At 40.5% G+C, this 27,667-nt stretch overlaps 1 protein-coding gene across 11 annotated transcripts in view; it reads left to right on the forward strand.

Annotated features, from left to right (window-relative positions):
- Window positions 1-27,667, forward strand: part of BCLAF3 (BCLAF1 and THRAP3 family member 3) — an 80,770-nt gene that overhangs the window by 6,714 nt on the left and 46,389 nt on the right. For all 11 annotated transcript variants that reach the window (XM_012433953.3, XM_064364463.1, XM_012433960.3 and 8 more), the window contains exons 2-4: window positions 13,444-13,518; window positions 17,053-17,622; window positions 17,990-18,652. In XM_012433953.3, the coding sequence (XP_012289376.1) occupies window positions 13,478-13,518; window positions 17,053-17,622; window positions 17,990-18,652 (1,274 nt within the window). In that variant the 5' untranslated portion in view covers window positions 13,444-13,477. The remainder of the gene's footprint in view (window positions 1-13,443; window positions 13,519-17,052; window positions 17,623-17,989; window positions 18,653-27,667) is intronic.

Raw genomic sequence — 27,667 nt, forward strand, 5'->3', positions numbered from 1 at the left:
GATGGAAAAGCCTTTCTGTTTTTAAAATTTTTGTTAGTAAATTCTAGTTTTATTGCATTATAATCACACCTATCGTTTGTAATATTTACACGTTATTGAAGTGGAAATATTTTTTCTTTATGACCTCATATATGATTATTTTGGTGAATGTGATGTGAGCAGTTGAGAAGAAACTGTATTCACTAGTATCAGAGTGTAGAGTTTTATAAACATCCCTAAGAATTACTCTATTGAGTATGCTGTTTAGATCTTAAATCTCCTTATATTTGGTTTACCTAATATGTCTGGTACAAAGAACGGTGTACTGAAGTCTCCTATTACTAGTGTGGTTACAGTGTCCTCTTACATCTCTTGTAGTTTTTGTCTCATGAAGGTGATTGCTGTTATGTTTATATATATATAATATAAACGGAGTTTCCTTCTTGTTGCCCAGGCTGGAGTGCAGTGGCACGATCTCAGGTCACTGCAACCTCTGCCTCCTGGGTTCAAGCGATTCTCCTGCCTCAACCTCCCAAGTAGCAGGGATTACAAGTGCCTACCACCCCGCCCATCTAATTTTTGTATTTTTAGTAGAGACGGGGTTTCACTGTGTTGGCCAGGCTGGTCTCAAACTCCTCACCTCAGGTGATCCACCTGCCTCAGCCTCCTAAAGTGCTGGAAATATAGGTGTGAACCACTGAAATAAATATATTTATATGTTCTATCTTCATTGTGGAGTGCGGCTTTTAGCATTTAAAAAGTATCTTTTTGTTTCACAGTTAATGCTTTAGGGCTTGTATTCTGCTTTGCCCTGAGACCATGATTGCCATCCCTACTCTTCCCCCGCCCAAGGAGTCACCCAGGCTGGAGTGCAGTGGCACAATCTCGGCTAACTGCAACCTCCACCTTCAAGGCTTCAAGCAATTCTCCTGCCTGAGCCTCCTGAGTAGGTGGGATTGCAGGCACCTGCCATTACACTGGGCTAAGTTTTGTATTTTTAGTAGAGATGGGGTTTAATCATGTTGGCCAGGCTGGTCTCGAACTACTGACTTCAGGTGATCCATCTGCCTCGTCCTCCAAAAGTGCTGGGATTACAAGCAAGAGCCACTCCCCACTGGCCGCCTACTCTCTTTTGGTTTCTATTTACCTGGTATACTTTGTTCAGCCATTTATTTATTTATTTAGAGACTGGGTCCCACTCTGTTGCCCAGGCTGGAGTGCGGTGGTACGATCTCGGCTCACTGCAACCGCTGACTCCCGAGTTCAAACAGTTCTTCTGCCTCAGCCTCCTGAGTCGCTGGGACTACAGGCGCATACCACCATGCCCAGCCAATTTTTTGTATTTTTAGTGGAGACAGGGTTTCGCCATGTTGGCCAAGCTGGTCTCGAACTCCTGACCTCTGGTGATTCACCCACCTGCCTTGGCCTCTCAAAGTGCTGGAGTTACAGACGTCAGCCACCATGCTTGGTCTAGCCTTTTATTTTTAACTGTTTAGGATCACTTCGGGGCTGGGTGTTGTGACTCACGCCTGTAATCTCAGCACTTTTGGAGGCCAAGGCAGGCAGATCACCTGAGGTCAGGAGTTCGAGACCACCCTGGCCAACATGGTGAACCCTCATCTTCACTAAAAATACAAAAAAACTTAGCTGGGCGTGGTGGCACACGCCTGTAGTCCCAGCTACTTGGGAGCGTGAGGCATGAGAATCGCTTGAACCCTGGTGGTGGAGGTTGCAGTGAGCTGAGATTGTGCTACTGCACTCCAGCGTGGGCAACAGAGAGAGCCTCTGTCTCAAAATTTAAAAAGGAAAAAAAAAAAGAATCACTTTGGTTTAGATATGTTTTTTGTGTTGTAAAACTCGTTGAGGTTTCTTTTGTTAGTCAAATTGAAAATTTTTATTGCAATAGGTGGATTAAGCCCACTCACATTTTTGTTAGGACTGATATATTTGACCTCAAATCCATCATAGTATTTTATAATTATGTGTGTGTTTGTTATATTTGCCATTTCTCTATGAGAGGTAGATGTTTTGCTCTTTTATTACAAAAAGTAGGGTGTGTATGTCGGGGAGGGGTATTTAGGAAGGTTTTGCATTTTTATTCTAATCATTTACCTTTGTGATTACACCTTTTAAAATGCCCTCACTCCTTTGTTTGCTTATTTCTCTCTCTCTCTCTCTCTCTCTCTCTCTCTCTCTCTCTCTCTCTCTCTCTGTGTGTGTGTGTGTGTGTGTGTGAGTGAAATTGCATCCATGTGATCAAAGTAGGATAATAATAGGCAGCTGTGGAATTCTGTATCTACTTCGTGCTCCTCCTTCCTGGAGAACTGGCAATGACAGATAACACCTACCCACTGTGGCCAAGATAATAATCCATGATGGTCTCTTCAGCTCTACCTTCCCCTTCTCTCTTTTCTACTGATTGTAGAAAAGAGAAAGAGCTCTCTTTTTCTGTGGGCTCTGAATTGGTGAATTTTTTTGATGGGAGTGTGGCTTTTTTTTTTTTTTGGAGCTGGGGGTTGCCCAGGCTGGTCTGGAACTTCTGGGTTCAAGCTATCTGCCTGCCTCGGCCTTCAAAAGTGTTGAGATTACAGGCATGAGCCACCACACCCAGCCTGTGGTTTCTCTGTTGCAAAGACTTTCCTGGGGAATTTTTATTCTTTGCATTTGTAAATGCTGAATTCACATTTAGTGTGGAATCTCTGTCAGTTGATTTTTTTCTGTAACAGCTTTGTTGAGATAGAATTAACATACCACAATTTACCCATTTAAAGTGTACAATTTAGTGTTTTTTAGTATATTCATAGAGTTGGGTAACCATCACCACAGTGAAATTTTAGAACATTTTCTTCACCCCAAAAAGAAACTCTGTGCCCATTAGCCATCATTTCCCATCCCCCCAACCCGTTCTTCCACCCAAGCAACCACCAGCCTACTTTTTGTTTCTATAGATTTGCTTGTTCTGGACATTGCACATTAAGGGAATCATGTAATAGTGGTCTTTTGTGACTGGCTTCTTTCGCTTAGCATAATGTTTTCACGGTTTGTGTTGTAGCATGTATTGGTACTTCATTCCCTTTTATGGTCAAATGATACATATTTTATTGCATGAGTATGTTGATACTACATTATGTTCATTCATCTTGATGCACATTTGGTTTGTTTCCACCTTTTGGCTATTATGAAAAATGCTCCTATGAATATTTGTATACAAGTTTTGTGTAGACATATGTTTTCATTTCTCCTGGTTATCTGTCTAGGAGTGGAATAGTTGGGTCATATTAACTTGTGTGGGAACTGCTAAACTTTTCCAAGTGGCCACTCTGTTTTACATTTCTACCAGGAATGTACCAGGGTTCCGATATCTCTACGTCCTTGAATATTATCTTTTTGATTATAGCTGTCCTTATTGGTGTGAAGTGGTATCCATTATGGTTTTGATTTGCATTTCTCTAATGATTAGTGATGTTATGTGCTTATTGCTCATTTGTATATCTTCTTTGGAGAAATATCTATTCATCTCCTCTGTTCTTTTGAAAATTTGGTTAATTGTTTGTTATTGAGTTGTAAAAGTTCTTTATAGATTATGGATACAATCCCTTATCAGATTTGCAAAAAATTTTCTCCCATTCTGTGGATTGTCTTTTCACTTTCTTGATGGAATCCTTTACATTATAAATGTTTTTTTTATTTTGATGATGCCCAATTTATCTATTTTTTCTTTTGTTGCTTTGTTTTTTGTTTTGTTTTGATGTTTTTTGTAGCAGCAATTGGAAATAATGTTGCTTTGTTTTTGATGTCCTAACTTAGAAATCATTTCCTGATCCAAGATCATGCAGATTATTTGTATGTTTTCTTGTACGTTTTCTAGATTTAGCTCTTCTGTTTAGGTTCTTGATTCATTTTGAGTTAATTTTTATATATGTTGTGAGGTAGGGTCAAACTTTAGCCTTTTGCTTGTGGATATCCAGTTGTCTCAGCACCCTGTGTTGATTTGTTTAACCTCTTAATATCTGGTATATCTTTTTTTCCTCCCAGTATTCCTTAAACCTACCTATTGTGTACATAGCAGTGGAACTGCTTCTACTATTTTCTCTTGCTTTCTCTTCTTCTCCCATTTTCTAGTTTCTTTTTTTAACTCTATCAGAATGTGTAACAATTTTTTTTTTTTTAGATGAAGTCTTCCTCTGTTGCCCAGACTGGAGTGCAGTGGTGCAATCTTGGCTCACTGCAACCTCCGCCTCCCGGGTTCAAGTGATTCTCATGCCTCAGCCTCCTGAATAGCTGGGACTACAGGCATGCATCACCCCACCTGGCTAATTTGTTGTATCTTGAGAGATATTGTGGGTTTGTTTCCAGACCACCACAATAAAACGAATATTGTAATAAAGCAAGTCACACAATTTTTTTTGTTTCCTGGTGCATATAAAAATTATGTTTCTGCTATGCTGTAGTTTGTTAAGTGTGCAATAGCATTATGTCTAAAACAATGTACATGCCTTAATTAAAAAATACATTATTGCTAAAAAAAATGCTGATGGTCCTCTAAGCCTTCAGAGAGGCATCATTTTTCTGCTGATGAAGGGTCTTGCCTTAGTGTTAAGGGCTGATCACTGATCAGGGGTTGGTTGTTGAAGGTTGGGGTAGCTAGGGCAATTTTTTTTTTTTTTGAGGCAGAGTCTTGCTCTGTCACCCAGGCTGGAGTACAGTGCCGCCATCTTGGCTCACTGCAACCTCCGCCTCCTGGAGATTCAAGTGATTCTCCTGCCTCAGCCTTCCAAGTAGCTGGGATTACAAGTGTGTACCACCACGCCTAGCTAATTTTTCTATTTTTAGTAGATAACGGAGTTTCACCATGTTGGCCAGGCTGGTCTTGAACTCCTGGCCTCAAGTGATCCACCTGCCTCGGCCTCTCAAAGTGCTGGAATCACAGGCATAAGCCACCATGCCCAACCTAGGACAGTTTCTTAAAATAAGACAGCAATAAAGTTTGTTGCATCAATTGACTCTTCCTTTTACAAAAGATTTCTCTGACTGGATGCTGTGGGTCACACCTGTAATCCCAGAACTTTGGGAGTTCAAGGCAGGAGTATCTCTTGAGGCTAGGAGATCTAGACCATCTTGGGCAACAAAGTGAAACCCATCTCTGAAAAAAACGAAATACAAAAAAAAAAATAAATAAATAAGAGATTTCTCTGTAGCATAGATGCTGTTGGATAGCATTTTACTCACAGTAGGACTCTCAAAATTAAAGTAAACCTGTCAAACCCTGCCACTGCTTTATCAACTAAGCATATGTAATGTTCTAAATCCTTTTTTTATCATTCAACAATGTTCATAGCATCTTCACCAGGAGGAGGTTCCAATCAAGAAACTACTTTCTTTGCTCGTCCATATGAAACAACTCTGCATACATCCAAGTTTGATCATGAGATTGCCACAATTCAGTCACATCTTCAGGCTCCACTTCCAATTCTAGCTCTCGTGGTGTTTCTACCACATCTGCCTTGACTTCCTCCACTGAAGTCTTGAACTCCTCAAAATCATCCGTGAGAGTTGGAATCAACTTCTTCCAAACTCCTGTTAATATTGATATTTTGACCTCCTCCTGTGAATCATGAATTTTCTTAATGGCATCTAGATTGGTGAATCCTTTCAAGAAGGTTTTCAATTGACTTTCCCCAGATCCATTAGAGGAGTCACTATCTACGGCAGCTATAGTCTTACAAAACATATTTCTTAAATAACAAGACTTGAAAGTCAAAATTACTCCTTGATCCATGGGCTACAGAACGAATGCTGTGTTAGCAGGCACAAAAACAGCATTAATCTCCTTGTATATCTCCGTCAGAGCCCTTGTGTGACCAGGTGCATTGTCAGTGAGCAGTAATATTTTGAAAGGAATCTTTTTTTTTTCTTTCTGAGCAATAGGTCTCAGCAGTGGGCTTAAAGTCTTCAGTAAACCATGCTGTAAACAGATGTGCTGTCACTCAGGCTTTGTTGTCCCATTTATGGAGCACAGGCAGAGTAGATTTAGTGTAATTCTTAAGGGCCCCAGGATTTGTAGAATGGTCAATGAACATTGGCTTCATTTTAAAGTCACAGCTGCATTGGTCCCTAACAAGAGAGTCAGCCTGTCCTTTAAAGCTTTGAGGCCAGGCATTCACCTCTCTAATTGTGAAAGTCCTATCTTCTTCCAGAAGGCTGTTTCATCTACACTGAAAGCCTGTTGTTTAATGTAACCACCTTCATCAGTGATCTTCTGGGTAACTTGCTGCAGCTTCTCCGTCAGCACTTGCTGCTTCATTTTGCCCTTTGATGTTATGGCAATGGCTTCTTTCCTTAAACCTCACAAACCAACCTCTGCTAACTTCCAGCTTTGCTTCTGTATCTTCCTTACCTCTCTCAGCCTTCACAGAATTGAATGGAGTTAAGAGTCTAGCTCTGGATTGGGCTTTGGCATAAGGGAACATTGTGGCTGGTTTGAGCTTCTGTCCAGACCAGTCAAACTTTCTCTGTATCAGCAATAAGGCTGTTTCACTTTCTTATTCATGTGTTCATTGAAGTAGCACTTTTAATTTCTTTCAAGAACATTTTCTTTGCGTCCACATCTTGGCTGTTTGACCCAAGAGGCCTAGCTTCTGGCCTATCCCAGCTTTCGATAAGCCTTCCTCACTAAGCTTAATCATTTCTAGCTTTTGATTTAACATGAGATGTGTGACTCTTCCTTTCATTCGAACACTTAAGAGGCCATTGTAGGATTATTAATAGACCTAATTTCCATATTATTGTGTCTCAGGGAGTAGGGAGGCCTGAGGAAAGGGAGAGAGGAGGAAGAATGACCCATCAGAACACACACTACTTTTATTGATTATATTCACCATCTTATATGGGCATGGTTCACGGTGCCCCCAATTACAATAGTAACATTAAAGATCACAGATCACCATAACAGATATAAAAGGAAGAAGTTGGAAATATTTTGAGAATTATCAAAATGTAACATGACACAGAGACAAGAAGTGAACACATGAGGTTGGACAAATGGCACTGATAGACTTGTTCAATGCAGGGTTGCCACAAACCTTCAATTTGTAAAAAATGTAGTATCTGTGAAGTACAGTAAGGGAGAGCACAATAAAATGAAGTGTGTCTCTACAGATTTACTGTTTCCTTTTGCTTCATGGTTTTTTGGGGAGAAAATTTTCTCAGGTAAGAAATTCTGTTTTCTTGGCTTGGTGCGGTGGCTCTTACCTGTAATCCCAGCACTTTGGGAGGCCAAGGCAGGTGAATCACCTGAGGTCAGGAGTTTGAGACCAGCCTGGCCAACATGGTGAAACCTCGTCTCTACTAAAAATATAAAAAGTAGCCAGGCGTGGTGGCACATGCCTGTAATCCCAACTACTCGGGAGACTGAGTCAGGAGAATCACTGGAACCCAGGAGGCAGAGGCTGCAGTGAGCCGAGATTGCACCACTGCACTATAGCCTGGGTGACAGAGTGAGACTCCATCTCAAAAAAAAGAAAATAAATTCTATTTTCCCATTCTCTCGTCAACACATGGGTGCCATCAGACTTTTAGATTTTTGCAAATCTCATGAGTATGAAATAATATCTCATTATTTTAATTTTATTTCCTGGATTCTTAGTGGGGTCGAGTATCTTTTCATGTGTTTATTGGACATTTGTATTTCCTCTTTGTCGAAAACTGGAAGGATGGAGCTGCCATTTACTGAGATGGGACAGACTGTAAGAGGAGAAAATTTTGGAGGGAGATCAGGAGTTTGCTAGTGGACATGTTTACAGAATCCAGTGGGCTATTGGATATGCAAGACTGGGGTGCATGGGATGGGTGTGAGCTGGAGATATAAATTTGGGGTTATTAGTTTATAGAGAGTATTTAAATGCATGAGAGTGAATGAGAATATAGACACAATCCAAAGACCAAAGTCACTATTTAGAGGAAGACTGGCTTCACTCTTAAGGGTTAGGGTGATGAAGGGGAAGATGTTGGCAAAAGAGACAGAAGGAATTGTTATAGAGGTAGGAGGAAAACCAAGAAAGTATAGTATTCTGGATTCTAAGTGAAGAAAATGTTTCCAGGAGGGTGTGTTCAATGCTCCTGGCAACCAGGTGTGGTGGTTCACACCTGTAATCCCTACACTTTGAAAGACTGAGACAGGAGGATCACTTGAGCCTAAGAGTTTGAGACCAGCCTGGCAACATATTGAGACCCATCTCTACAAAAAGTTTTTAAAAATTAGCTGGACATACACCTGTAGTCCTAGCTATTTAGGAGACTGAGGCAGGAGGATTGAGTGCACCCAGGAGGTCAAGGCTGCAGTGAGCTGTGATTGCGGTGCTGCAGGATCATGCCTGGATGACAGAGCAAGACCCTGTTTCAAAAAAATAAATTAAAAATAATAGTTAAAAAGAAAGCTCACACTAGGAGGACAAAGAGGAGGAGGAGAATTGACCATTGGATTTAGTAACATGGATTTCATTAGTGACCTTGGCTAGAGCAGTTCATTGCAGCAGTGGGTGGAAAGCCAGGCTTCTGTGAGGTCAAGCAAGGATGAGATAAGAATCGGAGATTATGACCAAGGCATACAGGTAGCCCTCTGGGAGACTTTGGTTGTGAAAGGAGAGACAGGGTGGTAGCCCCAGGGGATATGATTCCAGAGAGATGGGAGAATTTTGTAAGTTTGTATGGTGATGGGAATGATCTCATGGAGAGGGGAAAGCACTGTTGTAGAAGAAAGAGAATTGGTGGAACTGAATCCAGCTGGGTAAGGGGGTGTGTCCAGTGCTGTCCTGGGGGGTTGGCCTTTTTTAGCCCCAGTGTCCTTTTCAGCATCCTCCTGGGATTCGGTGACCCTGCTGTCCAATTGTCTCCTTTCTATGTTCAGGGTCAGACAGGTTTGTTCACTGCTACTGGCCCTTCACGGTTTACTCTGAGGTAGCAATATAAACTTATTTGTTTTCTGTTACTGACATCTTCTCCCTAGCCACAAACTCTACTGATGTTTCCATCTTTTCTCTCCATCTCTCCTAAAGCCCTGATCCCTTTAACTTTGCTAGTCACATGTAACTTAGTTTAAATCAGGGATCAGCAAACTTTTTCTGTAAAGAACCATATAGTAGGCTGGGTGTGGTGGCTCACACCTGTAATCCCAGCACTTCGGGAGGCTGAGATGGGCAGATCATTTGAGGCCAGAAGTTCAAGACCAGCCTGGCCAACATGGCGAAACCCCGTCTCTACTAAAAATACAAAAATTAGCCAGGCGTGTTGGCGCATGCCTGTAGTCCCAGCTACTTGGGAGGCTGAGGCATGAGAATCACTTGAACCCAGAAGGCGGAGGTGTAATGAGCCAAGATCACAGCACTGCAGCCTGGGTGACAGAGTGAGACTCCATCTCAAAAAAAAAAAAAAATACATATATGGTAAATATTTTAGGCTTTGTGGACCACATACAGTCTCTGTCACATCTTCTTCTTCTTCTTTTTTTTAACAACCCTTTAAAATGTAAAAACCATTCTTAGCTCAGGCTGTATATTTAAATTAAACCCCCCTGTCTTATCTATTAGCTACCTGAACTAAGACTTCTCATTACCAGCTGATGTCCACTAAGCAATTGCAAACAAAGTTACCTTTAAAAAACAGCTTTATAATTTACTGGTTTAAAGTGTGCATTTCGTTGTTTTTTAGTATGCTTGCAGACTTATGCAACCATCTCCATAATATCTGATCTAATTTTAGAATATTTTCATCACCCCAAAGCTAATGCTTTTACAGCTTTGAGGTATAATTTATATGCAGTAAAATTCACCATCTTTGAATAAATCGTTTGATTTTTTTTTTTTTTTTTTTTGAGACAGAGTCTCGCTCTGTCACCCAGGCTGGAGTGAGTACATGGCGCAATCTTGGCTCGCTGCAACCCCTGCCTCCCAGGTTCAAGTGATTCTCCTGCCTCAGCCTCCCGAGTAGCTGGACTATAGGCACATGCCACCATGCCTGGCTAATTTTTTGTATTTTTAGTAGAGACAACAGGGTTTCACTGTGTTAGCCAGGATGATCTCCCTCTCTTGCCCTCATGATCCGTCTGCCTCGGCCTCCCAAAGTGCTGGGATTACAGGCGTGAGCCACCACACCTGGCCAGTTTGAATTTTAATAAAGCTAATTTTGACATTGGGCAAAGGAAAATATTCCTAGCATACTTTTTCTATCACATGCAATAAATATCACTTGTAAATATTTTCTCCCAAGTGATCTCCACTTTTCCTTTAAAACCAGTGCTTCGATAGCTCTTGGACCAGCAGCATCCATATCACCTGGGAACCTGCTAGAGTGAGGCCCACCCCAGAGATAGGGCCCAGCAATCTGTATTTTAACCAGCCCTCCAGGCAATTCTAATGTACACTAAAGTTTGAGAACTACTCCAATATATATTCCTGCATGGAATTGCTGGGCTATAGCATATGGGCATGTACAACTTTATTGGGTATTTCCAAACTACGGGTGACACTTGAGCAACACAGGTTTGAACTGTGTGTTGGCCGATCACAGTGGCTCATGCAGGTAATCCCAGCACCTTGGGAGGCCAAGGCGGGCGGATCACGAGGCCAAGAGATCGAGACCATCCTGACTAACATGGTGAAACCCCGTCTCTACTAAAAATACAAAAAATTAGCTGGGCCTGGTGGTATGCACCTGTAGTCCCAGATGCTTGGGAGGCTGAGGCAGGAGAATCGCTTGAACCTGGGAGGCAGAGGTTGCAGTGAGTTGAGATAGTACCACTGCACTCCAGCCTGGCAACAGAGCGAGACTCCATCTTAAAAAAAACAAAACAAAACAAAAAACACACAAAAAAACTTGAGCTAGATTGAACTGTGTTGGTCCACTTATACATGGAGTTTTTTCTAGTGAAACATGTATAGAAAATACAGCATTTGAGATATGTGAAAGCTGCCTATACAGAGAGACTTGGATATGCATGGATTTTGGCATATGTGGGGGTTCTGGAACCAATCCCCTGAGTCTACCAAAGGACAACGGTATTTTCAAACTGGTTATACCGTACCATGTATAGTTCACCTAGCAGTAACTGAGAGTTCCTATTGTCACACATCTTTGCCAACACTTTGAAATACACAACTTGAAAAACATTATTGGTCTATCTGATGGGTGATCGTAGCCCTTTGGCATATCAAATGACTATGGTCTTAATTTGTATTTTCCCAATTCCTAATTAAGTTGAACATCTCATACGTTCATAGGTCATTTAAGTTTTGTGTTCTGTGATAATGGAGTCTTTTGCCTATTGAAATAAATACAATTATGTAAATTATAATGTGTTGAAATAATTGCAAAATAAACCCAGAATTCCCAAGGAGAAAGAAACTCAGAGGGGGAAAAAAAAAAAAAAAAGAAAGTCCAGGAAAGAGTCCCAGGGGATGTGATTGTTTCACAGTCGGGAAAGAATAGGGGTTTGTCAAGCCAACTGACGGAAGGCCATCCATGTGCTGGACCAGCAAGGCCTGATCAGGGAAATCGAGTAGTGTGGTGTGGAGGAAAAGACATATAAGGCTGGGGAGAAAGGTAGGAAGCAACTAGATGTATGTATCTCACATTTGTTTAATCTTTTTCTTGAGCATTTGGGTTATTTTGTTGGGCTTTTTTTCTTTCCTATTATAAATAAAACTGATACGAACATCTTAGTATATACAGCTGATTTTTTTTCTTTTGAATTATTTTCTAAAACACGTTTAAACTGAAATGACTAAAGGAAACGAGGCATGATTAGTTTCATAGTTTCTTACATGTTTCAAGATTACTCTCCATTAGTCATTAGGGAAATGCAAATCAAATCCACAGTAAGATACCACTTCATACCCACTAGGATGGCCATAGTCAAAAATATAATTGCAAGTGTTGGTGAGGATGTAGAAAAATTGGAACTCTCATACACTGCTGGTGGGAATGTAAAATGGTGCAGCTACTTTGGAAAGTTTGGCATATCCTCAAAAAGTTAAACATAGAGTTATCAAGTGACCCGGTAATTCCACTCCTAGGTATATACCCGAGGAAATGAAAACATATGTCCACACAAAAACTTGTACACAAATGTTCACAAGAGCATTATTTATAATAGCTGAAAGGTAGAAACAACCCAAATGTGCTTGGAGAGATGAATGAATGAACAAAATGTGATGTACCCATACAATGAATATGAATTATTTGTTTTAGCAAAAAACCAGAAGCAAACTAAATGTTCAATTACATTTTTGGTATATTTGTCTGGTGGGAAGTTAGGCAGGAGTTGAGTATTAGAAATTGTAACTCTGACCGAGTATGGTAGCTCATGCCTGTAATCCCAGCACTTTCGGAGGCCAAGGTGGGAGGATTGCTTGAGCTCAGGAGATCCAGACCAACTTGGGCAACATGGCAAAACCCTGTGTCTACCAAAAATACAAAACTTAGTCAGGTGTGGTTGTGTATGCTGTGGTCCCAGCTACTTGGGGACGACAGCATGCACAAGCACACCTGACTAAGTTTTGTATTGCTGGAGCCTGGGAAGTGGAGGCTGCAGTGAACTGTGATTGCACCACTGCACTCCAGCCTGAGGGAAAGAGCAAAACCCTGTCTCAAAAAAAAAAAAAAAAAAATTAAATTAAAAAAAGAAATGGTAATTCTTAGAATCCACATATTTAAAAAGCAGAGTATACCGTCATGTATTCCTAAACATTTTAACTGTGATTATATGAAGTGTTTGTTTCTGTACATGTTGAAAGACAAGAAAGTAGTAGTGCATGTATTCAGGTAGAGGAATTCTGGGTAATTTTTCCTCTTTTTGAAATACTTATTTAGCAGTTGCTATGTGCCAGACACCAATAAGCTCTTTTTATGATTTAATTTAGATGTCGTTAAACAGTGCATTTGGTTTGCCGGGCCTCTTTTTGCATGACCCTTAATCTAAATAGTGTTTGTATTTTTAATTTTAATTACTTTTGATAATACAGTGCCTTTAACCTAGTATATTCAAGATATCATTTCAACATGTGATTAGTATTAGAAATACATTAACGAAATATTTTAGGTTTTTTATATGAAATCTTTGAAATCTGATGTGGATTTTATGCTTATGACAGATCTCAATGTTGTCACATTTTAACATTTTTAAGTAGTTTCTTTAAAAAAAAGAAGAAACAGGTATGACAGACTTTATATGGCCTGCAAAGCCTAAAATAGTTACTATTTGGCACTTTGCAGGCAGTTTACTGATCCCTGATTTAATTCATTTTATCCTGACAATATTCCAATAATAAGGGGAGCTATTATTATTATTTCCATGTTATAGATGAGGAAACTGAGGCACAAAGGGTTTAAATAAATTGTCAGCATTTGCTGTGATTTAGAGCAAATAGCAGGCTCTTTCTACAAACTTGCTAATCCTGTATTTCTTTGCAGTGTAAAAAGTGGATAGTGGCTCACGTGTCAAAGGATGGCGCGGTCACGATCTAGATCCCCCAGGTGGAAACACAGGTGAGCAGTTCTTAGCAGAGTAAGCTTGCATTTGGGATGTGCTGTGACTTTCAATTTTACCAGCACTAGTAAACTCTTAATAAGCTTATGGGACCTGATTATTCACATTAGGTACTTTATCATGGTAGAGGTTGTATTTCTAGATTCTAGTAGCTGGCAGCTTTGTTTAATCATAGCAGGTAGCTAGAGTTAATCCATAATGAAAAGCAATGCAGTGGCCACAGCAAGAGAGAGTGAGAAACATCTTTGAGAATATTATATTTTTTGAATTAGTGAGTAGTTTAGAACTCCTCAGTATGTATTTCATTTTATTTTTTCACAATTAATATGTTTGAAGAAATTTCAAGTTAGAAAATAGGGAGTTTCCTCTTTCTTCTTCAAGGCAGAATAATAAAGTTTTGAATAGTTCGATTATATATATTTCTCCTCTTTCCTGCTTGGTAGTATCAAAAGTATGTATCATTAGATTGGGACAATTTAACCAATCTTTATTGTACACCTGCTACAGGCAGGTTCTTGGTCTATAAAGGCAAATACGCCATCTTCTGTGGCCTCAGCAAGCATGTGGTTGGGCTGGGAGATTGACACCATGGCCAGCTATGATACAGTGGGGAAAGTGCTGTGCTACTTATTGGGACAAAGGGTTCTGGATTTCTAGGGAGGAAATAATTCTGTTTTTGTGGAGAGAAAAGGGGGTACTAAGAAAGTCTTCAAAGAAGAGATGAACTGTAATCCCAGCACTTTGGGAGGCTGAGGTGGGCGGATCACGAGGTCAAGAGATTGAGACCATCCTGGCCATGGTGAAACCCTGTCTCTACTAAAAATACAAAAATTAGCCAGGCGTGGGACACGCCTGTGGTCCCAGCTACTCGGGAGGCTGAGGAAGAAGAATCGCTTGAACCCAGGAGGTGGAGGTTGCAGTGAGCCGAGACTGCACCACTGCACTCCATCCAGCCTAGCAACAGAGCAAGACTCCATCTCAAAAAAAAAAAAAAAGAAGAAGAGATGAAAACAATTTTAACTGGGCATTTCAGGATGGGTAGAACTTCTAAAGGCGGAAAGAGTGAAGAGAAGTATTCTAGTTAAAGGGGAGCGCAAGAGCAAAGGCGCCAAGCTGTAAATGTGACTAGCATGTTCTAGGACTTAAAAAAGACCACCATTTCACACAAAAAAGGCAGATGAAGATTTTTCATGTTAGATAACTTGCCCATTGTGCTTACGTGTTTTGGTTATGCAGTGACTAATCAATCATTTTGTCAACAGTTTTCATTTTGTAATTCATTCAGGAGCAACTTGGAATGGTAAGGAACTTGAGAAAGAAAAGGGAATGTAAAGAAGTGAATGATTTTAACAGGATATCAAGAGGCCATTTCTTAATAACACAAAAGACCCTGGTGAGGGGCACAAGAGACCCTGCCAAGCTCAGTGCCTGATTTCCAGGTTCCTTCTCAAGTTTCTTTGTTAAGAGCTTTAAAGGATCTGATGTTTTACCCTACTTGCAAGCTAACACATTATTAGCCTACCACAGGACACTTGGGTCAGAGACAAAGGCCTTTATTACTCAGAGCACAGCAAGCAGCTTGAGCTTCATGTTCCTGTCATTCTCCTCACCCTCTGGGTCCCCTGAGGGCTGGCACTGCAGAGCCACTGGCTGGGTGGACACTGAGGCAGCCAGGTTTCCATACAGGCAGTGGAGTTACAGGACAACTGAGGAGCATGAGTCCCTTATCAGGGGCTACAGATAAACCGATGCAGCCTTTGCTTTGGAGGAAACATTTATCTTACTATCCTGGACAGCAAACACATCAGCCCTTTGTCCCCAAGGGAGACCTTATCTCTATCTTCCAAGCCTGTTTTGCCTTAGAACAAAGGCCATCAGTGCCTCTGCTCACAAGGCGTGCAGAACTCAAGAGACTGGAGAATTATCTCCCAACAGACTCCTTGAGTCTTTTTTGTTCCTTTAGGAGAACCAAAAACAATACCAACTATTCTAGCAACCTTCTTCAGAAGGAAGGGACTCTATACAATAAAACATTAATGATACAAAATGTAGTATCAAACCAATATTGAACGTGAAGTAAGAATTAAAAGTCAGATATTGGGAATTTTGTCCAGACTGGAAGACCTCTGCCTCTGGCTGCCAGCTTTTCTCCTTAGCTGTGAAAGAGATGAAATCTTCCAGGAAGTCCTCAGAGGCTCCAGTTGCTTCCTCCTGTGATGAGCTGTAGCTAGCTGGATGGCAGAGTTTCTGTTTCAGCTAAATAACACTTGCTAGTATGTCTAGCTTGATGACTCCATAGGGCAATATTGCCAAGTTCAGTATATAAGTCCCAGTAGGTACATGAGGAAGGTAGATCTGCCTCCTTTCTTGTAGGGAGGTCACAGATTTACCATCGAAAAGAAAGGGACTCACTCATGGTTGTACCAACTCCATGGCAGCTTCTGAGAGAGAGCCATAACAGAAGCAGCAAGGATTGTTTCCTCATTGATTAGAAGACATTAAAACCTCAGGAAGGAGATGGAGAAATTGGGCAGGTCAGATTCGGGGAAAGATCCCCGGGTGCAAAATGGAACTTTATTGTGTCCCAGATAGTGGCACACCTCTCTTTAAGCCTAGGCAACCCAGACTGGTTTCCCTGGATACAAAAGCGTTCCTTCTTATTGGAAACACAAGTGTCAATGTTGGCAATGCTGAGAGGTATGGAGAAGGTAGTTCCAGAAAGGATGTGCTGTCCCCGGAGAGCATTATAGCTGCTTTAAAGTATAACTTCACCAAAGTTACAAGCTCTGTTCGAACAGCACGTCTTTCCATTGATATGCAAGAGAACAGATCTGGGAAAGAAAAGCAACTTACCCATGTTAGAGGTATTTATGGAGGAACTGAGCATGAGATTCAAGTCTTAAGACCCTCTCATTCCCCTTTCTCCCCCGGTTAGGTACATATGTTTTCCTCCTTGATACAGCTTTAGTAGAGAAAGTAGACAATCAACTGGAGAAACTCTGGGCCTAGCTTGGGTCTGAGTTTGAGTTGTAGCATCATTAAATCTTCGACTCTAATTTATTTTCAGAGGTAATGTTCGGTTTGCTGGAGACCCTCCTATACATTGATTTGTGTGAATCTTGCCTTCCTGCTTGTTTCTTACCTGGCCTTTGAACCAGATGTAAGCTTTTGCTGACTGGCCCTTTGAAGTCACTGCATCTTCTTTTGCCAGAACTTTGCTGTCAGCAGTCTTCCAAAATTGATTCTGCTGTGTACCTAAGCTGGCCCTCCTCCAATGGGACAGGTGTGCTCAGCTCAGTTGAATAAGCACATGAAATACCTTAGTTCAGATGGAAAGAGTATGCTTGCTGATTGGCAAGTACCATAATCAGACCCCCAGATGTACAATTTAGAGTGCAGATGTAGCAAATTGATGAATTTAGTTTGAGTGGAAGAAGCTGAGGGATCCTAGGAAAAGCAAATGTTTTCTGTAAGTCATATTGAGACACGATTATCTTTAAATGGGTTACACTTTTCTGTGTTTGTTTACATAGGTCTTTATCACCAGTACCTAGAAATGCTGAACACTACAAGCAAAGATATTCTCACGGGCATTATGGCTGTGAATATAGGAAGGATCCAAAAAGACCCATCGCTTGGAGAATGGACAGTGAGAAACATGGACAGAGTAAACCAAGGATTCCCTCTCGTGGAAATATATATTACCAGTCTTATGAACATAGATCACCTTCCCCTAACATAAGAAACTCTTTAGAAAATGTTTATATGTATAAGCCTCACCGAGGATATTCACCTGGAAGAGGAGACAGTAACAGGAGATCTCAGTATATGCCCAAATACTCAGAGGGCATACCCTACAAAGAGCATGAGAGGAATTCTTATCCCCAGAAAGTGCAAGGAGGGTATAGTCCTGATGACCACAGAATTAGAGGAAGTGGAAAAGGAGGGAAACCACCTCAGAGGTCAATAGCAGATTGTTTTAGATTTGAAGGAAAGTGGCATGAAGATGAGTTGAGGCACCAGAGGATACAAGAAGAAAAGTACTGCCAGTCAACTAGAAGAGGCTCTGAAGACTTTGAGACGAGGAGCTCATTTCAGAAGAGGTACAGGAAAATGTTAAACCTGGGTAATTTGGTATAAAGCCTGAAGTGAAAAAGTCTGTTTACTTTGTGGTTGAAGATAACCACCTTGAAAAGCTGTTGTCTAAAAAGACAAAAAGCGTTGTAATTTAGTTACGGTGTACTGGTGAAGTATTTCTTTTTAGAGTAAATCATGTTGATGGCTAGAATACTTTTAAAAGATGGTATTTTTCTCTTTAACTGCCTTGTACCTCTAAAATTGGCTTAAGGTATTATAGATTAACTTGCCACTGCGTTCTGCATTTAAAGCCATGCTACCCAACATTCTACACATATGAATTCTCCCTTTCTTCTCTGTATTGAAAGTGTAAACTGCTTTATGTCAACACAGGTATCCTGAGGATCGTGATTTCAGAAAATATGGACACATATCAAAAAGACCTAAAGACGTGGAGAGGTATGAAAGCAGAGAGCCTGCCAGGACCCCAAAGTGGAAGCCCGAGCATTCCCTCCCAACTTACCAAGAGGAGACAGACCAGTGGAACCTTGCACCCCAAATTTACCGACATGCTGAGAGGGAACACCCAGAGACCAGTTCAGCAACCAAAGTATCCTATGACTATCGTCACAAACGTCCTAAGCTCTCAGATGGGGACCAGGACTTTTCTGATGGGAGAACTCAGAAGTACTGTAAGGAAGAAGATAGAAAATACAGTTTTCAAAAAGACCCTATAAATAGAGAGTTAGATTGTTTTAATACTGGAAGAGGGAGAGAGACTCAAGACGGACAAGTCAAAGAACCTTTTAAACCATGTAGGAAAGACAGCATTGCCTGTACTTATTCAAGTAAAAATGATGTCGATTTGAGGTCTAGTAATGACAAACGGAAGGAAAAAATAAAGAAAGAAGGGGATTGCAGAAAAGAGAGCAATTGTTCCAGTAACCAACTTGATAAAAGTCAAAAACTTTTTGATGTGAAACCCTCGCCTATCAATCTTAGGAAGAAATCACTTACAGTTAAAGTAGATGTGAAGAAAACAGTAGATACATCCAGGTATTATCTTTATTTTTTCTTTATAATATTTAAGAATATTTCTACAGTCTTTATTTGCAGCTTCAAAAATGGAATTAGTAGTGTATTTAGAATCCATCGAATGCGAGGGATTGCCTAGAATTTTCCCCAAAAAAACCCTGTAGTGAGGCTGTTTCCTGTGATTAGTTGCATGGGAGCGATTTCATGTCTCCTTCTTTCCACATCTTATTTCCAGATGCTTCTTTGATGTGGGGCATTCTATGGAGTTGTTCTTCTTCGTGAATTCACGTTTTTATGCTGCCAGGTTTTCCTTATCCAAGGATTGGCTGGGTAGAGTTCAAGAAAACCTAGTTCTTGCTCAGTTTCTCAGACCTTGTGTTCCCTGTTGCCTGAAATTCAGAGAATTTTTGAGCTGAAAGGGACCTAATTTTATACAGGAGGAAAGCAAGGCCCTGAGAGATGAAGTGACTTGTCTGAGTCAGAGTGGCTTAGGCTCAAATCCACATGTTCCCTTATGACTCAAGGAGGCAGGTGACTTAATGTGGTTTTTGCTGCCATCTCAAAATGACTGGGGCTCAACCAACCAGATTCTTCTAGGTAGAGGAAATTAGGCCATAATCTGGGAAGATGCCTATTTATAAGACATTTACTTTAGCCCTTAATGATTCTTTAAAAAATAGACTGTAGGTTATATTCTCTTAAAGCAGACTCACGTGCCTTGTTCTGTGATGAAGATTACTTCCATTTATGGATTCTGAGAATAACAAGGCACTGCAGTTGGCCTAAAACTAAACAGCTAAAATTGTTCATGACCTTAATACATTACCAGTATGCGAATGAAAAAGGGTTGGGCCATGTTGATTTGGTACGTTTATATTCATGTGTGACTCATTAGTATTTGAACCAAAAATGAGAGAAAACAAAATCCAAATGGTAAAATGGAGAGGGAGGTAAACCCACAAGTCCTTTTTTTGTAAAACAACACATTTTTTATTCCTTTTTCTTTTCTTTTCTTTTGAGATAGGGTCTTGCTCTGTTGCTCAGGCTGGAGTGCAGTGGCATGATTACAGCTCACTGTAACTCGAACTCCTGGGCTCAGGTGATCCTCCTACCTTTCCTTTATTGGCTTCCTGAGTAGCTAGCACATGCCACCATGCCCAGCTAATTTTTTTCTTTTTTTGTAGAGATGGAATTTTGCTAAGTTGCCCAGGCTGGTCTCAAACTCCTGGCCTTAAACAATCCTCTCGCCTCGGCCTCCCAGAGCACTGGCATTACCAGCCTGACCCACTGTGCCTGGCCCCTGTTCCTTTTCTTAAATTTAGACATGGCAATACCCCAACTCATATTTCTTTTACATTCATTGTACTTGCAGAACATATTTTTAAATATACATATGTGTATAAATGTGTATATGTGCTCAGAAAGCATTTATAAGTGTGATTATATTACAGAAAGTTTAAGAAATAAAGGGGGAATCACCCATAATTTCTACTACTATACAACAATTTTATTTGCCTTTTAGTCTAGTTATTTTTCTGTGTATATTTATACATGACTGCTGTGGTATCATATTAATAATTTTGTATCTTTTTTCATATGTCTTAAATAATTTTGTGCTATTATATTTCCTGCTAGTTCTTCACCTTAAAAGCACAAAAGCTTCTGTGAGTACCAAGTTTAAGAATGTTACCTTAAGAGCTGGGCACAATAGCTCATGCCTGTAATCCCAGCACTGTGGGAGGCTGAGGTGGGAGGATCACTTGAGCTCAGGAGTTCGAGGGTGCAGTGAGCCATCACTAGCCACTGTACCCCAGCCTGGGCAACAGAGTGAGACTCTGTCTCAAAAAAAAAAAAAAAAAAAAAAAGTCGGGGGGAGCTTGGATTCTATCCTGATGGCTATGAGATATACATATATAACATATAACATACACACTTTTCTTTCTTTTTTTCTTTTCGAGACAGGGTCACGCTCTGTCACCCAGGCTAAAGTGCAGTGGCGTGATCATGGCTTACTGCAGCCTTGAACTCCTGGGCTCAAGTGATCCTCTTGCATCAGCCTCCTGAGTAGCTGGGACTATAGGCATATACCACCACACCCAGCTAATAAAAATTATTTTGTAGAGCTAGAAATCTTGCTGTGTTGCCCAGGCTGGTCTCAAACTCATGGCCTCATGTGATCCTCCCTCCTTGGCCTCCCAAAGCACTGGGATTACAGGCATGAGCCACCGCACCCAGCCTTAAGTTTTTTTCTATCCAACATTATATTTTGAAAATGTTCAAACATACAGAAAAGCTGAAAGAATTCTACAGTGAACACCTGCATACTCACCACCTCAAGTCTACAATTAACAGTTTGCTTTCATAATTACATATCTATCTATTCATCTATGGTTCCACCTTATTTTTTAGATATATTTCAAAGTAAGTTACAAATGTCAGTACACACCCCTTTAGATACCTTACTATTTAATTTTTGTTTACAGTTTCTCTTTCTTTTGAAGTAAAATTATATACAATCAAATGCATAAAAAATTTTAACTTTTTTTGTTTTTGAGACGGAGTTTCGCTCTTGTTGCCCAGGCTGGAGTGCAGTGGCGCCATCTCAGCTCACTGCAACCTCTGCTTCCCAGGTTCAAGCAATTCTCTTGCCTCAGCCTCCCAAGTAGCTGGGATTACAGGCATGTGCCACCACACCCGACTCATTTTGTATTTTTAGTGGAGACGGGGTTTCTCCATTTTGATCAGGCTGGTCTCAAACTCCCGACCTCAGGTGATCCACCCTCCTTGGCCTCCCAAAGTGCTGGGATTACAGGCGTGAGCCACCATGCCCAGCCAAAATCTTTAACTTTTTAATAAAAGTAATGATGTGGCCAGTGCAATGGCTTACGCCTGTAATCCCAGCACTTTGGGAGGCCAGGGCAGGCTGATTACTTGAGGTCAGGAGTTTAAGACAGCTTGGGAAACATGGTGAAATCCCATCTCTACAAAAAATACAAAAATTAACTGGGTGTGGTGACACGTGCCTGCAGTTCCAGCTACTTGGGAGGCTGGGGTGGGAGGATTGCGTGAGCCCAGGAGGTCGAGACTGCAGTGAGCCATGTTTGTGCCACTGCACTCCAGCCTGGGTGACAAAGTGAGACCCTGTCTCAAAAATTAAAACTAAAAAAAAAAGTAATGATACCCCCATATTTAATAATGAAGTGTTTATAGTTAAAAGATAATTTGAAATTGTAACACTTTTAAACAATGCTAGAAATATCAATTTTGAAGAGTTTTATTTTAATAGACCTCATTAGAGATACTGAACAGTTAATTTTATGATTTGATATGAGAAATGGAAGCTTGATCTTTATCGTGTGTCACAAAAGTGAGCTTAAAATGGAGGCTGCTGCATCTTTTATTTTGAATTTATAAACTATGATTTTGTGAAATCGCATAATCTGTCCCTGGGGTCTGGCAGCATACTAGGGCCATTTGAATCCCTGCCCAGGGCCTGCAGGATGGCTTGTGTAATAGCCGCCACTGCAAATCCTCTCTGTTCAAAGACCTGAAAAATAAATAACTGAGCAAATACATGTATCTTTTCAGTATGATAAAGCGTGACAGTCAACAAAATCTTTATTGGTGAATGGGTTATGGATGAATTTTGTGGTTTGGATTTAATATATGTGGACTGATCCATAAAACAGAGATCATGCCTTCAGTAGAATTATGTTTTCAACTATTAGTATAAATTAGATTGTTTTTCTAGACAAGATTAAAATAATCATAGAGTGCAGAGAGAAGTTTATTTATTGGTTAACATCTAGAGAGTTTATCTGCTTTTTTTGGAAAGGCTAAGATGGCTAATTTTGTACATTTGTTTACTCTCTTAGCTTTGGTTGAGAATTGATATTTGTTCTTCCAATTATCAGTGTGGTTGAAAACACAAGGTTATCACTCAGTGATTTTTTTTTTAGATTCTAGTTTGTATCTAGAACGGCAGTAGGTAAACACTTGCTTGAATGTTCATTGCATAGTTAATACTTCTGCTAAGAAAGACTGAATTCTTTTTTTTTTTTTTTTTTTTTTTTTTTTTTTTTTATTTATTGCATTTTAGGTTTTGGGGTACATGTGAAAAACATGCAAGGTTGTTGCATAGGTGCATACGTGGCAGTGTGATTTGCTGCCTTCCTCCCCTTCACCCATATCTGGCATTTCTCCCCATGCTATCCCTCCCCAATTCCCCACCCCCCCCGCTGTCCCCCCCACTCCCCCACAACAGACCCCCATGTATAGTGCTCCCCTCCCTGTGTCCATATGATCTCCTTGTTCAACACCCGCCTATGAGTGAGAACATGTGGTGTTTGATTTTGTGTTCTTGTGTCAGTTTGCTGAGAATGATGGTTTCCAGGTTCATCCATGTCCCTACAAAGGACGCGAACTCCTCGTTTTTAATGGCTGCATAATATTCCATGGTGTATATGTGCCACATTTTTCCTGTCCAGTCTATCATCGATGGGCATTTGGGTTGGTTCCAGGTCTTTGCTATTGTAAACTGTGCTGCTTGACCCACTGTCAGAAACCTCATTATCAGAAATTACATGTGAGTCATAATTATATGTTTCAGAATGTAAGTTAGGAATTCACAGTATGAAAATTTCTACCGAGGTTGTTACATATGCAGAACATGAACTGTTGTATATATGCATCTGTAAGTTTTGGGACAGACGAATGTGGGTGTTTAATGTTGGGCTGAGTGGGTGAGGGATTGACCCTTGGCCAAGGCAGGAAGAAAGAGGAGGAGGGAGGAGTTGGTACTATTATCTGGAGCAGAATAAGCTGCTGCTGATGGATCAGACACTTATTTGATCTCCTGGGAAGCTGATACAAGACACCTGGGATGTGAGGAAGGTTGTCCCTCAGCGTTCATGGCTATCAGAGTTGATGGTGGACTGAGTACATTGGCCACATTTGCATCTAATCCTTTTATTTCCCACTGAAGACATACAGAGGGGTGTCTCTACTCCTATCAACTCTTTCCCCACTTTGAAAGGGGATGAGGGTGATGGGCCCCAGAGAACATTGGAACTCTGACACTCTAAGGAAACAGGTGTCACACAGGCAGGGAACAATGTGAAAAACCATAACTGAGATTGAAGGAAGAGAACCTAATCACATAAGTTTACTTATGATGGACACTGTTCCACTGGAGGCAAAATAAGCTGCAGGTGGGGATATTTTTATACCCAAACCTGCCACCTTGCTGTTATATAGTATAAAAAACTAATATCCTCCCCTACTTTAATTTCTTACATGCATTTCAAAATCAAAAATGAGTTGAAAGAAGTTTCCCTTTCATTCCTAGTTTTGACTCTAGCTTCTCTTGGTGTTTCTTAGGGGGCCTTGTATAGGGATTCTGTTGGCAGTTGGAGTGCATAGGTTTTTGTCTTTCTATGGACCACTGATCAGCTTTGTGACATTGGGCAGGTCACTTGGCTATACCCTTTTGGGCCCAAATTAACCTGCAGGTCTTCCTGGCTCTATGAGTAGGCTTGGATTGGCCATATGTTGGTAACCATTGAAGCTGAGTTGACAGACACATGGAGGTTCATTATGTTCATCTCTGAACTTTAGTAATTTGAGATTTTATATTAAAAAATGAAATTTAAATTGGTCTAAGTTCAGCAAAAAACAAAAAATAAGCCAAGGAAGTTAAAACAAAATTAAATTGGCCTTAATTAAAGTCTGGCTAGGTGTGATGGCTCACACCTGTAATCCTAGCACTTTGATAGGCCGAGGCAGGCAGATCCCTCGAGCTCAGGAGTTTGAGACTAGCCTGGGCAACATAGTGAAACTCCATTTCTACAAAAAATACGAACATTAGCCACGTATAGTGGCACACACTTATAGTCCCAACTAATCAGGAAGCCGAAGTGGGAGGTTGGCTTGAGGAGGCAGAGGTTGCAGTGAGCCAAGATGGCGCCACTGTACTGTAGCCTGGGTGACAGAGCCAGACCCTGTCTCAAAAATAAAATAAAAATTGAAGTTTATTTTCTCTCTCTCTCTCTCTTTCTAGCTCTATCTCTCTCTGTCTCTCTCTCTCGAGACAGAGTCTCTGTCACCCAGGCTGGAGTGCAGTGGTGTGATCGAGCTCACTGCAGCCTCTACCTCTTGGGCTCTAGCAATCCTCCTACCTCAGCCTCTCGACTAGCTGGTACTACAGGCACACACCACCATGTCTGGCTAATTTTTTTAATTTTTAGTCGAGATGAGGTCTTGCTATGTTACCCAGGCTGATCTCAAACTCCTGAGCTCAAGCAGTCCTCCTGCCTCAGCCTCCGAAAGTGTTCAGCCTCTCAAGTAGCTGTGATTACAGGTGTGAGCCACCGCACCTGACCTTATCATCTCTTTAGCTGAAACACTCAAATTGACCAAGTCGTTTTTAATTCATTATTTATGCATTCAGTGGGTATTTTTTGAGGACCTGCCCTGGGTGAGACAGTCTGTTAGGGTGCCCTGGGACTATAGAGCTGCATAGGATTAGGTTTCTCCTCCTATTAGGTTATGGTTATAGGAGTGCATGTGTGACTCAGCAGAAGATGGGTGGTACCAAGCTGGGAGATTGAAAAGAGGCATCATGTAGGAGTTGACATGTGAGCTAGGCTCCAAAGGCTGGTGTATTTCAGACACATGAAGATGAGGCAAAAGGAATTTATATTTACAGGTTAACAACGGCAGAAAAACATACACAGGAACTTTGACCTGTGTGGTTCCGAGCAGCCAGTGAAAAGGAATAGAGGGAAGGAGACTGAAAGGTAAGAATGCTGGGACTGCCAGCCTGATTTGACATTATCAGCTGATAGGAGAGGGCCAGCAGCCCAGTTCTGGCTGCCAGAGGATTGCTGTCTATGAGGTAGACTGAATGCGTGTTGGGGCTGGTAAGGCCCACTAGAGGACTTTTGTGCAAAAAGCAATGAGATGCAGAATTAGGGGAGGAGTTAATCTCCCTGAACCTTTTCCTTCAACTCCACAGTTTCTAAATTTGTTCTTAGAAAGACAGGAGCAAATTATACACAGTCATGCATTTCTCAGTGATGGGGATATATGCTGAGAAATGTCTTGTTAGGCAGTTTTGCCGCTGTCTAAAGATCATAGAGTGTATTTACACAAACCTAGATGATGTAACCTACTACATACCTAGGCTATATGGTAGAGCCTATTGCTCCTAGGCTACAAACCTGCACAGCATGTGACTATACTGAATACTGTAGGCAATTGTAACACATCAGTAACTATTTGGGTATCTAAACATAGCTAAACATAGAAAAGGTACACTAAAAATATAGTACCACCATTGTTTAAGTGGTCATTAATGGAAATGTTATGCTGCATGTGACAGTAATTGGAAAAGTGCTTTGTATGAACTGTAGGATGCTGTGTGAAATGTTACTTATTACTTGGAAGAAGACAGGAAGGAAAACTTTATATGTGTCACATGGATTTTGATATATATTACAAGCTTCTGGAGGGCAGGAGAATCTGTTGTTTTTGGTTGCTGTTGGGTATTTTGTTGCTGTTTTGCCATGCAGTTTGTTTCTTTGATGAGTCCTAAGTGTGTACAATAGGAAATTAAGGTTTAATGTAGCTTTTTATGTTTTCTTGGTTATTACCCACAACACTCTGGGAGAACATCAGTGGAAATATCCTTAAACAGAAAAATAAACAGGGAAATTGTGGTCAAGGGAACAAAGGATCTTGGAAGGTTTAATGAAACTGGTACCAGAAATAGTATTAGAATAGAGGTTTTTGGCTGTATTTTAATTTTTTAAATTGTTTAAAATGCATCTCAAATGAGAACATTTGATCTTTTCAGCTTAGCTACTTGCTTTGGGGGTATTTCCTGAAATTATTAACTTGTTAATCAATCCATGTCATAGGAAATAGTAAAAAGTAAAATGTGAGCCAAAAGATGATTACATTTACAAATATAAATATTTAGAACATTTTGCATTCTCAAGTCTAAAGAGGGTTTTTCTTGTACCAAAAGTATCATAATTGTTTTTAAAAGGCTAAAATTTGGAGGTTATACTATGTTAATGTATATTTTCTAGAAAATGATAATTTTAATTTTTTATTAAAAATCTTGTAGAGGAACTCTAGGATAAATTTTAATGGATAACAAGTTTAAACACTAAGATTTAAGGAATTAAATATATAATAGCTTCAAAGTATGTAACTCCTATGGATTGAGGATTGAGCATGGAGTTGGGGACAAGAGTTATAGCAGTAATTTATAAGAAATTATAAGTAAATGTTAATAATTACCCATTGAAAAACTAAACTTCTGGTTATTTCCTCTTGGGAGAAACTGAGGCTGCCAGAAAAAACCTTATCAAGTGATTTCCTCTTGTGGATGGACCATCTGTATAGTTCTATTTAAATATACTATTTTCCTCCTGTAAAATGTTTTTGAAGGCTATTTTTTTTTGTGGTATGGCATGGGATTTTTGTAACATTAAACCCCCTTAAGCAGAGAGCATTTGTAATTCTTTGTTAGTGGAGGCTGTTACAGCGTGTTCTAACATTTACCAGCAAATGTCTCTTAGCTAGTTATCACATGCACAGTGGGAAGCTTAGAGCAAATTAGGAGGAAAGAAGGGAAATGGACCTTCTTCCTAATGAAAGTCCTTCTAATGGATCCAGGAAACCACAGCAGTGCTGTCAACCTGCTGCATGATCACTTTTCTGTGTTTCTGCCTTGGCAGGGAGTTGTCCCTGGCAATGCTGGTCTGAGAGCAGGGAGCACAGAAAGTCAGATGGAAGCCTTTCCTCTGATAAGTTATAAATAGACACGCGAAGCCATTTTATTAGAGGAGCTCAAATTTTTAGTTAAAGAATATCTGTCAGCCCCTCATAACCCTGCAGCAGTTTGGATATATGGCTGTTACATGACTTAAATAAATAAGTACATATGTGCATGCATGCACCCACACCCCGAGACACATCTGTCTGTTTGCTTTTTGCTATATGATGAGCCATTTATTCCAGTGGTGC

This window comes from Aotus nancymaae, unplaced genomic scaffold (genome assembly GCF_030222135.1).
Source record: "Aotus nancymaae isolate 86718 unplaced genomic scaffold, 86718_ANA_hifiasm-v0.15.2.pri h1tg000058l, whole genome shotgun sequence".
Lineage (NCBI taxonomy): Eukaryota > Metazoa > Chordata > Mammalia > Primates > Aotidae > Aotus > Aotus nancymaae.